At 47.4% G+C, this 12,247-nt stretch overlaps 1 protein-coding gene across 9 annotated transcripts in view; it reads left to right on the top strand.

Annotated features, from left to right (window-relative positions):
• The window catches only part of SUGP2 (SURP and G-patch domain containing 2), a 32,574-nt gene that overhangs the window by 140 nt on the left and 20,187 nt on the right, over positions 1–12,247 (top strand). For 3 of the 9 annotated variants that reach the window (XR_005781469.1, XM_040444996.1, XM_040444995.1), the window contains exons 1-4: positions 144–218; positions 1,566–1,697; positions 5,096–6,700; positions 10,218–10,338. Coding sequence is in view for 8 of the 9 variants with exons in the window: in XM_040444996.1 (XP_040300930.1) it covers positions 185–218; positions 1,566–1,697; positions 5,096–6,700; positions 10,218–10,338 (1,892 nt within the window). In the remaining variant the exon portion in view is untranslated. Of the gene's footprint in view, positions 1–143; positions 271–353; positions 654–1,565; positions 1,698–5,095; positions 6,701–10,217; positions 10,339–12,247 lie in introns of those variants that run through there. The other 6 variants (XM_040444998.1, XM_040444999.1, XM_040445000.1 and 3 more) reach the window with 6 other exon arrangements.

Below are 12,247 nucleotides of genomic sequence, written 5' to 3'. Positions count from 1 at the left end.
CCGCTCCCCGTCGCCGCCGCCCCCAACAAATTAATCTTTTGCCTCGGGAGCGTCTGCCTTGTAGAAGCGAGCAGCGCGCCTGCGCAAGAGGACTTGGCGGCGGCCGCTTGCGCCTGCGCACCAGAGCTCGGCTGTAGCTTGCGCGTGCGCGGCGCGGCGCTGCGGAGACCGTTGGCTCATTTGCATGTCCCCGCCTCGCGCGGCGGCGGCGGCGGCGGGTGAGGAGCCTGAGGCAGCGGCGGGGGCGGCTCCGCGCGCGGTGGGTCCGGGGTGAGGCCTGGGCCCGGGCGTCGTCGGTGGGCGGGCCCCGGGGTGGGAGGCTCGGGCTCGGCCCCGGGGGCCGCGGGGCGTGTGCCGCGAGCACGGCCCTCGCGCTGCGCATCGGCGGCGTCCCGGCCGGGTCGGCCTGGGGGGCGGTCTTCGGCCTCCCAGGCCCGACGCCCCCTTTTCTTCGTCTTCGGAGGCTAGGCCGGTAGGAGGCGGGCCACGCCCGAAGGGTTCTTTCGTCCATTCATTCCACCCAGCCCGTACGGGGATTACGGCGGCCAGCCGCTGTATCGAGCCCTTTACCATTTTTTACCTGGTTCACTCCCCACAGCAGCCCCCACCACGAGCTGCCCATTCCATGGATGGGGAAATGGAGGCGTAAAAAGGTTAGGTCACTCGATTTGATCCGGAGCCCCCTGGCTGGGAGACCCTGCCCTTCGATGGCACCGAACAAGGGGCGCCCCAGGAAAAGGGCTTAAGGATGAGCAAAGGGGGTGATGGGTGTAAGAAATGACTATGAGGTAGGGCAGGTTTGACTCTTGAGGTTGGATGTTTCAAGATGGAAGGGATATTTTGGTTAAGGAGGTAGCCGCTGGATTCCTCATTGTTGCTTCTCCCGTCTTTTTCCCGTCAGCGTTCAGGGCTTTGTCCCCACTACCCGTGCCCTGTTTGCCAGGTTTCAGTCTGGGCTGTCTGACCTTGGGTGGGTCACTTAGCCCGAGTCTATCTTTTCTTCTGTATAGTGTCGTTTCTGACAGCACCCGCTTTTCACTGGGTTGTTGGAAGAAGTAAACGAGATTGTGAGAGTCCCTTTCCGACCAGAGGACCTGGTACAGAGCAAGCTCTGTCACCAGTCAGGGACTCCTCCAGTCACTTGTTGGTTGAGAGGCTCCTCTCAGAGGGCAAGTCAGTCCTCAGATCCTCTTTGCGTGTCTGTGAGATAGGAAATGGAAATGGGAAAGATCGCAGCTCTCCTAAAGATCCCACGTGCGAGGGGTATGGTCCCACCGCCTACGCTCTTACGTGCAGTAACCCCAGCAGGTAGGGATTCTGAGGAAATGGGCTCAGAGAAGCAAAATAAATTGTCTAAGATCACAATGCTTGGTTTGCTCCTCAGCCAACGCCCCTGTGAACTCTGTGAGGGCAGAAGCCCCCGTAGAATAATCTGGCCTCCCTCTGCAGCACCGTGTTGAGTTATCGATTACTTGTCCTGTTACTTTGAGGGTTAGGTGAAACAGAGCGGGCCATGTGAGCATTAGTTGTCATTCTTAGTGTCTTTTTTTCCCCTCTCACTACAGGTCAGAGAAACATGGCAGCTAGGCGAATTGCACAGGAGACTTTTGATGCTGTTTTGCAAGAAAAAGCTAACCGATATCACATGGACCCCAGTGGTGAGGCCGTAGGTGAAGCTCTTCAGTTTAAAGCTCAAGGTGAATTAAAGTGCTTGGTTTCTTTGGTGGGAGGGTAGTTACGGGGCATGCTTTTAGGGTCAGGGCAGGAGGATATCGGTACCTTGGGCACACTCTGGAGTTCTTCGGATCCTACCTTCCTTATTTGTCGAGGGGAGATAAACTTTTCTCTTGGTCCCCCTGTCAGCTCATCACGCGGAAGTGGGTATTGTCATTCTCGGAAGCTTCTCCGCCCCAGGCGTCCTCCCCCACCTAAAGGAGGGTTCGTGAATCAGTCTCCGGGCTCCATCCCCACCATTGCTGCCCAGATCTGAGCTCTTACTAGTTCTCACCTGGATTATTGCAATAATCTCCTCAACAGTCTCTCGGCTTCTGGCTTCATTCCCCTCAAGTCTGCCCTCCCCGCTGATCTATTAATGCCGGCCTTGCTGGGCCAAGGCCCTACTTGGACTCTTGGGGCCCCCCATTTTGGGGTCACATCCTCAGACAAGTACGGGAACAGCCAGGTAACAGTGATGTGTGCGAGACAAGGGCATGGGAGGCTGCCAAGTGTAGGCCCTGCCTGAAAACCTTCCCTTTGGAAAGTTTTGAAATGTCATGCCAGCAGAATAAAAAATGGTGTGCACGGAGTTTGTAGGATGACAGGGAGGTTCCTCACCGCGGCGCTCGAGGGTCACAGCCCTCATCTCCTGCCTTGAGGCTCGTGTTTCAGGGACACTGTGCTGCCTGTCCTTGCCTTTGAATCCCTCCCCAGCCCAGCCTGGTTAATTCCCTCAGGCACTAAGACCCAGCTTGCTGGTGCCTTCCCCCTGGAAGCTCCTGCAGGTTTTGAGGTTGGTTTGGTTGTTCTTCTGAGTCCTAGGGCAGTGTGCTGAGCCCTTACTTTTCTGAGGTGGGCCAGCCTCCCCCAGGCCTCCTTCAGGTCTGTGCTGCTCACCGCGCCCACCCCTGAGCCAGTCTCCACCGAGGAAACTTCCTCAGTGTTGGTTGAGTGAATTAAGTGCTTGGGGTAGGGATAACTTGTGTGCTTTGGATGTGGAGAAGCTGGAGGTTAGAAGCTGTCTTCAGCTTCTGAGTTTTTAAAAATTGCTTGAGTGGTACACAAATACATTCCCGTTACGAAGGATTGGAAGAATTATAAAGTAGTTAGGAGTAAAAATTTTAAAAGTTCTTAGCTGCTTCCTTAGCCCTCTGAAGTAACCGTATCTGTGTCACCACAGATTTGTGCATCCTTCGGTTCTTCTAGTGATATGTTCGTGTAATCCTGAATACTTACATGTTGACATGTGTCCTCACATGTGTATATGTGTATACTTATACATATATGTACACACATACACGTATATGTGGAGATTTTATCTTTACCTAGAGACTCAAACATCAAGACGTATCTTAGTTTTGTCAAGAAAAATGGGGGGCGGGATCTGTACTCGGAAACCAATAGGATGCTGGATGGTTCTGGAACCACCACTTTGTCACAGAGCTAGCCGTGTGGTCCATTGGTCAGCCTTTCACTGTATCTGCTCTAGTCTGCATTGGTTTACAAGGCATTGGAAAATCCTGTTGTGCAGACTCCAGCCTCTACTCTTCCTTTAATGCTGTTCCCTATTCATGCCATCAATAGCTGTCAATACCAGGATTATCCCGGTGGATTTTGCTGGAACATCCATACCCACTCTTGTCTTTTGTGGTCAGTCCCTGAGCAGCAGCCAACAAAGTCATCCCTTTACTCCAAACCCCTTCATGGCTTTCCATCTTGTTCAGAGTAAACTGTAGAGTCCATTGAGGGCCTAACTTGATCTGGTACTCCTGTTCTGTTCACATTTTGTGTCATAGTGGTTCTGTAACTTTGCTGCTTGTTGGAATTATCTGGGGACCCTTTAAAAACCCTACTGCTCAGGCCACACCCTCTCCTAATCAATTAAATCAGGATGCCTGGGGGTCCCTAAGGGCTCCAGTGTACGACAGGATCTAGGAGCTGCCTTCTTACTGCTTTGCCCCTTGTTCCTCTGTTCCATTCCGGCTACACTCGTTCCCTGCTAGTCCTGCTGCAGGGCTTTGTGCTCATGCTCCCTTTGCGTGGAAGGCTTCCTCCATAACCGCGCGGTCTGGCCTCTCACACCAGGCCTCAGCTGCTCAGGTACATTGTTAGAGCTACCCACCTTGATCAGCCTGTCTGAAAATGGCTTCCCCTGTTTGTGTTCCTTCCTGCTGGATATTTCCTATTGGAACTTTCTTACATGTGATGGATTTTTGTTTATTGTTTGGCTCCCTCAACTGACAAATCCAGGAGGGTAGAGACTTTACTGTCTCCTTTCCTTGCTATAATTATGTTGCCTGGAGCAGTGCCCATACATATTAGTTGCTTAGTAAGTACTTGTTGAATGCATAAACTTGGGTTTATGTAAAGCTTTAGCTTCCTGTGGCCTCTTGGCCCGTTACTACTTCCTGGTATCTTTCTCTCTCTTTTGACTTCTTGACTAGGTAATAGGTTCTGATTCACAAGCTAGAACGTTAGGAAGCTACTCTGCAAAGTCTCCCTGAGGTCTGCTATTCCCATATGCCCATAGTTCACTTCTTTTAATTATTTAAATTTTTAAAATTTTATTTTAGAGAGAAAATGAGCAGGGGAGAGAGAGAGGGGAGATTTCAGCAGCCTCCACACTCAGTGTGGAGCCCATCCTAGGATCATGACCTGAGCCAAAATCAAGAGTTAGTTACTTGAATAAGCAAATGCAAATCTAGATTCCTATTTTTCTCATTTCTGCACACACTGTTCAGTTTTCATTATGGCCTCTCTTGCTGTGGCTTGTTTAGCTTCTGTGTCCCCTCTTAGTTCCTTTGTTATTTCAGAAGATTGGTTGGCCCAGTGGACCTTTCCACGGGGAGCCTATCTGCCACCTTTGGGTCAAGTGCTCCGCTGTGGTCGGCTATGGGGTGTGAAGTATCAGCCGTGGCTTCTGCCTCAGTGGCACTGTGGTCCAACACTCCTTAGACGCAGGGAGGGCAAATAGCCTCCTGTAAACCTGTCTTCTGTGTGGTAGAAGTAGAAACATACAAGCGCTCCAGTTTTAGTAAAGAAGCCCAGATTATTTGGGGACCAGACACCCTTCCGTTAGTTTAAAAGAAGATCCCTACAGAGCCCGGACAGGAAGCCCAAATAAGTGAGGGGCACTTTTGCCCAGCCTCTGTGGACTGTCATCAGGGCATGTGTGTGCCCAGTGGTTGTAGGTCTTCTTCTGTTTTTATAAGTAGTAAACCCAGATTTCTAAATAAAGCCACACTTATTTTAAATGTTGGAAATAAATACTGCGCTCTAGCAGATAAAGTCCCCTTGCTGGCTGATGGTCTGTGGACTGTCCGTTTGCAGCCTCTGGTCTAAATTACCTTTGTGTTCTTCTTTGGATCGTTTATTTCAGATCTTCTAAGGACAGTCCCACGAGCCAGAGCAGATATGTATGATGACATTCCTAGTGACAGCAGATACACTCTGGCTGGATCTGTAGCCCACCCTCGAGACACTGGGAGAGAAAGCCTGAGAGGTGATGTATTTCCAGGACCTTCTTTCAGATCAAGCAACCCTTCTGTAAGTGAAGACAGCTTCTTTCGCAAAGAATGTGGCCGGGATCTGGAATTTTCCCACTCTGATTCCCGAGACCAAGTTTTTGGCCACCGGAAATTGGGACATTTCCGTTCTCAGGACTGGAAATTTGCACTCCGTGGCTCTTGGGAACAAGACTTTGGCCACCCTGTTTCTCAAGAATCCCCCTGGTCGCAGGAGTATAGTTTTGGTCCTTCTGCACTACTGGGGGAATTCGGTTCCTCCAGGCTGATTGAGAAAGAGTGTCTGGAGAAAGAAAGTCGGGATTACGACGTGGACCGTCCAGGGGAGACAGACTCTGTGCTGAGGGGCAGTGGCCAAGTCCAGGGCAGAGGCCGGGGTCTAAACATCGTTGACCAGGAGGGGGCCCTTTTAGGAAAGGGGGAGACTCAGGGCCTCCTCCCATCTAAAGGGGGAGTTGGAAAGCTTGTCACACTAAGAAGTGTGAGTACGAAAAAAGTACCCACTGTAAACCGTATTACTCCCAAAACTCAGGGCACCAACCAAATCCAGAAAACCACCTCAAGTCCTGATGTGACCCTGGGGACGAACCCAGGGACAGAAGATATCCAGTTTCCTACTCAGATCCCTTTGGGGCTCAGTCTGAAGGATATTCGGCTCCCCAGAAGAAAGATGAGCTTTGACCTCATAGATAAGTCTGATGTTTTTTCAAGATTTGGGATAGAAATAATCAAATGGGCAGGATTCCACACCATAAAAGATGATGTTAAATTTTCCCAGCTTTTCCAGACTCTCTTTGAACTCGAAACCGAAACCTGTGCTAAAATGCTCGCTTCATTCAAATGCTCCTTAAAACCAGAGCACAGAGATTTTTGCTTTTTTACTATCAAATTTTTAAAGCACTCTGCTTTGAAAACACCCAGAGTTGATAACGAGTTTTTAAATATGCTTTTAGACAAAGGTGCTGTGAAGACCAAAAATTGCTTTTTTGAAATCATAAAGCCCTTTGACAAGTATATAATGAGGCTTCAAGACCGGCTTCTGAAGAGTGTCACACCCCTCCTCATGGCCTGCAATGCCTATGAGCTGAGTGTCAAAATGAAGACCCTCAGCAATCCCCTGGACTTGGCTGTTGCCCTGGAGACCACCAATTCTCTCTGCCGGAAATCTCTAGCCCTCTTGGGACAGACTTTCTCCTTGGCCTCTTCTTTCCGGCAAGAGAAAATCTTAGAAGCTGTTGGCCTCCAAGATCTAGCTCCCTCTCCTGCCGCGTTTCCAAATTTTGAGGACTCTACTCTGTTTGGAAGAGAGTACATCGATCACCTGAAGGCCTGGCTGGTCAGCAGTGGGTGTCCCCTCCAGGTCAAGAAAGCCGAACCCGAGCCAACCCAAGATGAGGAGAAAACGGTTCCTCCTACCAAACCCCAAGTCCAGGCCACGTCTCCAAGTGGGCTGAGTGATGGTAAGGAAAGCAGCGAAAGTTCCTATTTCTTGTGATTAGTTTGTTTGTCATGTTTTCTTGTAATGTCTCTTATTTTCTTTGAGATTTTTACACAGAATTTTTTAGCCAACTGGAAACATCAGAATGTTAGTAGAAAACTCCGATTGGCCAGTGTACATGTCTGCCATGCATTCTGTAAGCATATATTAGGAATCTTCTGTCTACCACAGAAGTCCTTAGATGTTTCTGGGTCACAGACTCCTGATCAAAAGCTGTGGCCCTGGTCAGGAAAAATGCACATGTATTTGTACACAATTTTGCCTCTGCCTTCTGGCAGGTGTGTGTGTGTGGGGGGGGGGGGGGGTTTTTGTACCATTCTACAGCCAAGGTTAAGAAGCCCTTGTTGTTACAGCATCCCCCTCTTTCCCACCCTAAGGTATTACTAGAGGGGAAAGTAAACACTGGGCTCTGTCTCTGGGGAGTCCCCAGGCTCTTAAGGGACAGAAATGATAAAACCCAGCTTCTCCTGTGCCAGGATTAAGGGGGATGGAAGAGATCCCAGCCCAGGGGAGTTGGGGAGGCCGTGTTTGAGCTGTGTCAAGGGACTGGCAGAGATTAGCCAGGTCTGCCCAGGTAGTAGAAGCACCTTTCCACCCTGAGTGACTCAGTTTTTTAGAATGGCTAAAGATCGATAGATCACTTAGGTACATCTGGTAACCTGCAGTTAACGAATCAGCTTTGAGGAGGTTCCAGAAAGGCCAACAAAGAGGTAATATAAACACTGGGTGTTTGGTATCCCTTCTCTCTCCTGCTTAGCGCCCAGGATGAATGCTGTCATAGTCCAGACCTGACCCAGAAATCATGAGCATTATGTGGTGGCTTTGTGACCGGCGAGGAAGCACTTTTCCCCCCTTTACCTCCGGAGGAGGAAGTCCTTTTCCCCCCAAGACAGTTTTCACCTTCCATTGCCCCAGCCATGTGGGAAAGCCTTATTTGTCCCTGAATCTCTTTACTCCCCTATACACTTATGGAACCCTGACTACATCAGGCACAGAGTAGGTCCCACTGTGGATGGGCAGCCACACCTACCTCTTGGAGAGGGAGCCTTCCAGAAGTGGGCTCAGGGCCGAAGCAGGACCCCTCCTTCCCACACCCCCCAAAGTGGGGGAATGGAAAGTCAGTGTAATGTCAGTACTGAAGAACTTTGTATGAAAAAGTCTCCCATAACTTAAAGTTGCCCACCACCCTTCCCTGGTTTTGCTGCTTCACAGGTTTGCCCGCAGCTACTGTCTTGCTGTACTGAAAACACTACAGTCTGTTCTTTTACAGGACTATCAAAGGTCTTTTTCTGTGTTTCTACAGCAATTGCTGCATCATGATACTGACCTAACGTAAATTACCTCACCCTTCCCTTGATGTGGGACTCATGCTGCCTTTTACTAGAGGCCTCTGAGGCTAAGCAGAGGCGGGTTCCCTAGTAATTGACATCTGCAAGCCTGGGCTGTCTGGACAGCAGGTAGATGGCACCAGAGCCCATGTCTTGTGGGGCACTGCTCTGCTGCTGCTTCCATTACTGTTAGAAATGCTGAGATGACATCTTCGGTTGAATGCTTTGACGACTCTTCCTGTTATTTTTTAAGTTCTCTGTAGAATTTGGTCTCAAGAGGAGGATTATGGGGCCAAAGCTGGGGCCCTTGCTTGTGGTTACCTTCTCAAGAGGTGGTTGTAGTGATCCAAAAGTTGTATTGTTTTTGAAAGCTTCTGACTTTGAACTCTTACTCCTCTGTAAAGTCATGTAAAACTAAAAGTTCTATAAAATGAGAGCCAATAATCAAAGGGGAAATACTTGCAAGAGCATGACGATTGAAGAATCAATTTATCTGGTATAAAAAGCTTACACTGATATTTAAAATAAGCTCAAAGGGGGCGCCTGGGTGGCGCAGTCGGTTAAGCGTCCGACTTCAGCCAGGTCACGATCTCGCGGTCCGTGAGTTCGAGCCCCGCGTCAGGCTCTGGGCTGATGGCTCAGAGCCTGGAGCCTGTTTCCGATTCTGTGTCTCCCTCTCTCTCTGCCCCTCCCCCGTTCATGCTCTGTCTCTCTCTGTCCCAAAAATAAATAAGCGTTGAAAAAATAAAAAAAATAAAAAAATAAAATAAAATAAGCTCAAAGGTGTATCTTGGACATAGGCAAGGACAGGACAATGCAGTTAGTTACTCGACACAACAAACGGGCAAACCTCTCCAGTTCAGGAGTGGTTTTTGCAGATTCTTTTTTTGGTTTTAAATGTTTACCTTAGTGCAGAAGCAGGGGAGGGGCAGAGAGAAAGGGTGACAGGATTGAAGCAGGTTCTGGGCTGACAGCACAGTGCCCGATGTGGGGCTCAAACTTGCAAACCGCAAGATCATGACCTGAGCCAAAGTCGGATGCTTAACTGACTGAGCCACCCAGGTACCTCCTGGAGTGGTTTTTATCAAATGACCGAACAGACCATTCTGTGATATTAAAATTAGCAAATATCAGAAAACTAAATATTAACAGTCTTATTAATTGAGGGCACAGATGCTCTTCTGTGTTGCTGGTGGCATTGTAAATTAAAATTCATATTGAAGGAAGTTTATACTTTAGGAAATGCTTTTCTTTTCATATATTCAAATATTTTCTATGAACATCTACCTTAGGGCCACTCACTTTTTTGATTAGGGAATTTTGTTTTGCAAATTTATATATATGTTTTCTGATTATAAAGCATGCATATTAAAAAAAATTTTTTTTAATGTTTATTCATTTTTGAGAGACAGAGCATGAGCTGGGGAGGGGCAGAGAGAGAGAGGGAGGCGTGGAATCTGAAACAGGCTCCAGGCTCTGAGCTGTCAGCACAGAGCCCAATGAGGGGCTCAAACTCACAGATCAGAAGATCATGACCTGAGCTGAAGTTGGACCGACTGAGCCACCCAGGCATCCCTACATATTTATTTTTTATAGCTAAAGCACAAAGAAAATGAAGTCCCTGGTAAATCTACCGTTCATAGATAACATCTATTAACATTCTGGAATATTTCCTTCTAATCTTTTTTATTACATGTCTGTATTTATATATCTTTTCTTACCTCTTTTGTATTGGGAATCATAACCTAAATATTTTTTTATGTGTTTTATACCTAGACATGTTTTATATCTTTTATATTTTTTTCTGAATGTGAACATTCTAGTTAAGCGATACATGAAAAACAGAATTGAGTTGCTGCAAATCATTTCCTTCTATAGAATATATGCATACATTGCCCTGTATAGTCCTCGTGAGCTTGTGACTTTCTTTCCTAGTGTTTATGCTGTTCTGTCTTTTGGGAAGATATTTTACATATTGGTTTTTAAAATACTGTGCTGCATTCCTCTTTTCAACGCTGGTTTCTCGGGAATGAGGATTTTGGTCACTGGTGCCTGCTTAAGTTCCATCCTAAGCCTCTGGCTCTGTCCTGGTTGTCTCAGGCCCCACGCGGTCCAATGCGTTTCTCAGAAAAGCCCTTTTGTGTGTTCCAGCGATTCCTCAGCGAGCAGATCACAAGGTGGTGGACACTATCGACCAGCTGGTCACACGTATTGTCGGAGGCAGCCTGTCTCCCAAAGAGAGAACTCTTCTCAAGGAGGACCCTGCTTACTGGTAGGTCTTTAAATTTTGGCCCTCCACATCCCTCCCATAGAACACATGGCAAACTTGGTGTCGTGATGGTATCCAGTGCAGAGGGTGAGTGAGATATCTGTTTTGAGCATTGGTGTTTGCCAGTGGGAAGAGCATGAGGGAGGGTCAGGTTCACCTGCATTCAAGCCCTGGCCCTCCTGCAGGCATGCCATGTGGCCTTCTCTCATCCGGGCATGGAACCTCTCAACCCTCTGCACTGACTTAAGGATGAGGTGAGAGGTATATGCACAGAGCACATGAAGATAAGGAATGTGTCACAGCAGTTGTTTGTGACTTGTTGCTACTGTTTGTTAAACTCTTTCCTTTTGCCTTATTCACTCTTCACATGAATAGAACAACTTTTTAAAATTAAAGTTTTGACCATAAATATAGTACTTTTTAGTGGAAATCAGGAACAACTGATAGTAGGGGGAAGCCACCTGTGTGCCCACCAACATCTACTGACATTTTTGCATGTTTGCCTCCAGTCTTCCTGCTCACTGTGGGCTGTTTGGGTTTTTGTTTAATGTAGCTGTGGTTTTACTATGATCTGTCCTGTTCTTATTTTTATTTGTATGTATGTATTTATATGTATTTTTCCTGCTCGTTTTAGAGAACACAGGAAAATGCTCATATTCTTTATTCTTCGTAAGCGTTTTCAGAGAGCTGCATTTACACTCCATAGAGAAGGTGGCCAGAGTTTAGCCATTCCTCTCTTATTGGATTTTCAGAATGATTTTGATTATATACTGTCTGAAACTGCTTCAGTGAATCACTTAACGTCTCATATTTTCTTACGTGTTTAGGATTATCTCTAGATTAGATTGCTGCAAGTGAAAAATATTTTAAAAGTGGCATACGCCCTTTGTAAAAACAGAGAAAAGTAAAAAGGTAAAGATACCATCACTCACCTCCACCGTTTCTCCCTCTTAGTATGTCCTGCGTTTCAAATGTAACATCACTGTCCCTGTTAATCGGTGGTTGCACTCCTTCCGTCGTATGCAGGTACCATAGCATACTTGACCATTGCCCATTGGTGGGTTCTTAGATACTTTCTAGTTTTTCCACACTGTAAATACTATTATGATGAACAACATTTTGCTTGTATTTCTGTCTACATTTCTGGCAGTTTATTAGGGGAATATCTGGGCATGAAATTGCTGGGCTAAAGACAAAGTTAACTTTAGAGGCTTTGATCTCTGTCACCGTTTCTCAGCTGCAGCATGATTGACTTCTGACTCTGGATAAGCCTCTGTGGTGGGGACTGTCCTGTGCTTGGCAGATTATTTAGTGGCATCCTTGGCCTCCCCCAGATGCTGGATGCCAGTAGAATCCTCCCTCCTAAATGCTACCCACCTGGGGCAGGAGTTGTCCCTGGTGGAGACCGTCGATCTTTATCATTAGGTTATTTTTTGTGGGTTATCTGTCCCAGTTGACACTCGCTATCCTCCTGTAAGCATGCTGTGCCCTCAACTGTGTTTTGACTTTGAGATAATTTCATAGTGTGATGTTTTACCTCATATTCCTTTGTTAATTAACAAAGATTACACATTTCCTCATAGTACATCTAGTTGTAGTTTCTTTTTTTCAGTGTTTATTCAGGCCTTGTCTGATCAGCATTGTACCTATACTGGACTTAGTATTTTTTTTTTAATTTTTTTTTTTTTGGTAACATTTATTTATTTTTGAGAGACAGAGAAAGTGTGAGCGGGGGAGCGGCAGAAAGAGAGGGAGACACAGAATCCAAAGCAGGCTCTAGGCTCTGAGCTGTCACCGGGGAGCCCGATGCAGGGCTTGTACCCATGAACTGTGAGATCATGACCTGAGCCAAAGTCAGACGCTCAACCGACTGAGCCACCCAAGCGCCCTGCCTTTTTTTTTTTTTTTTTTT

Source organism: Herpailurus yagouaroundi, unplaced genomic scaffold (assembly GCF_014898765.1).
Source record: "Herpailurus yagouaroundi ecotype Mexico unplaced genomic scaffold, PumYag 193, whole genome shotgun sequence".
Taxonomy (NCBI): Eukaryota; Metazoa; Chordata; class Mammalia; order Carnivora; family Felidae; genus Herpailurus; species Herpailurus yagouaroundi.
This window is presented reverse-complemented; position numbering and strand designations above follow the sequence as displayed.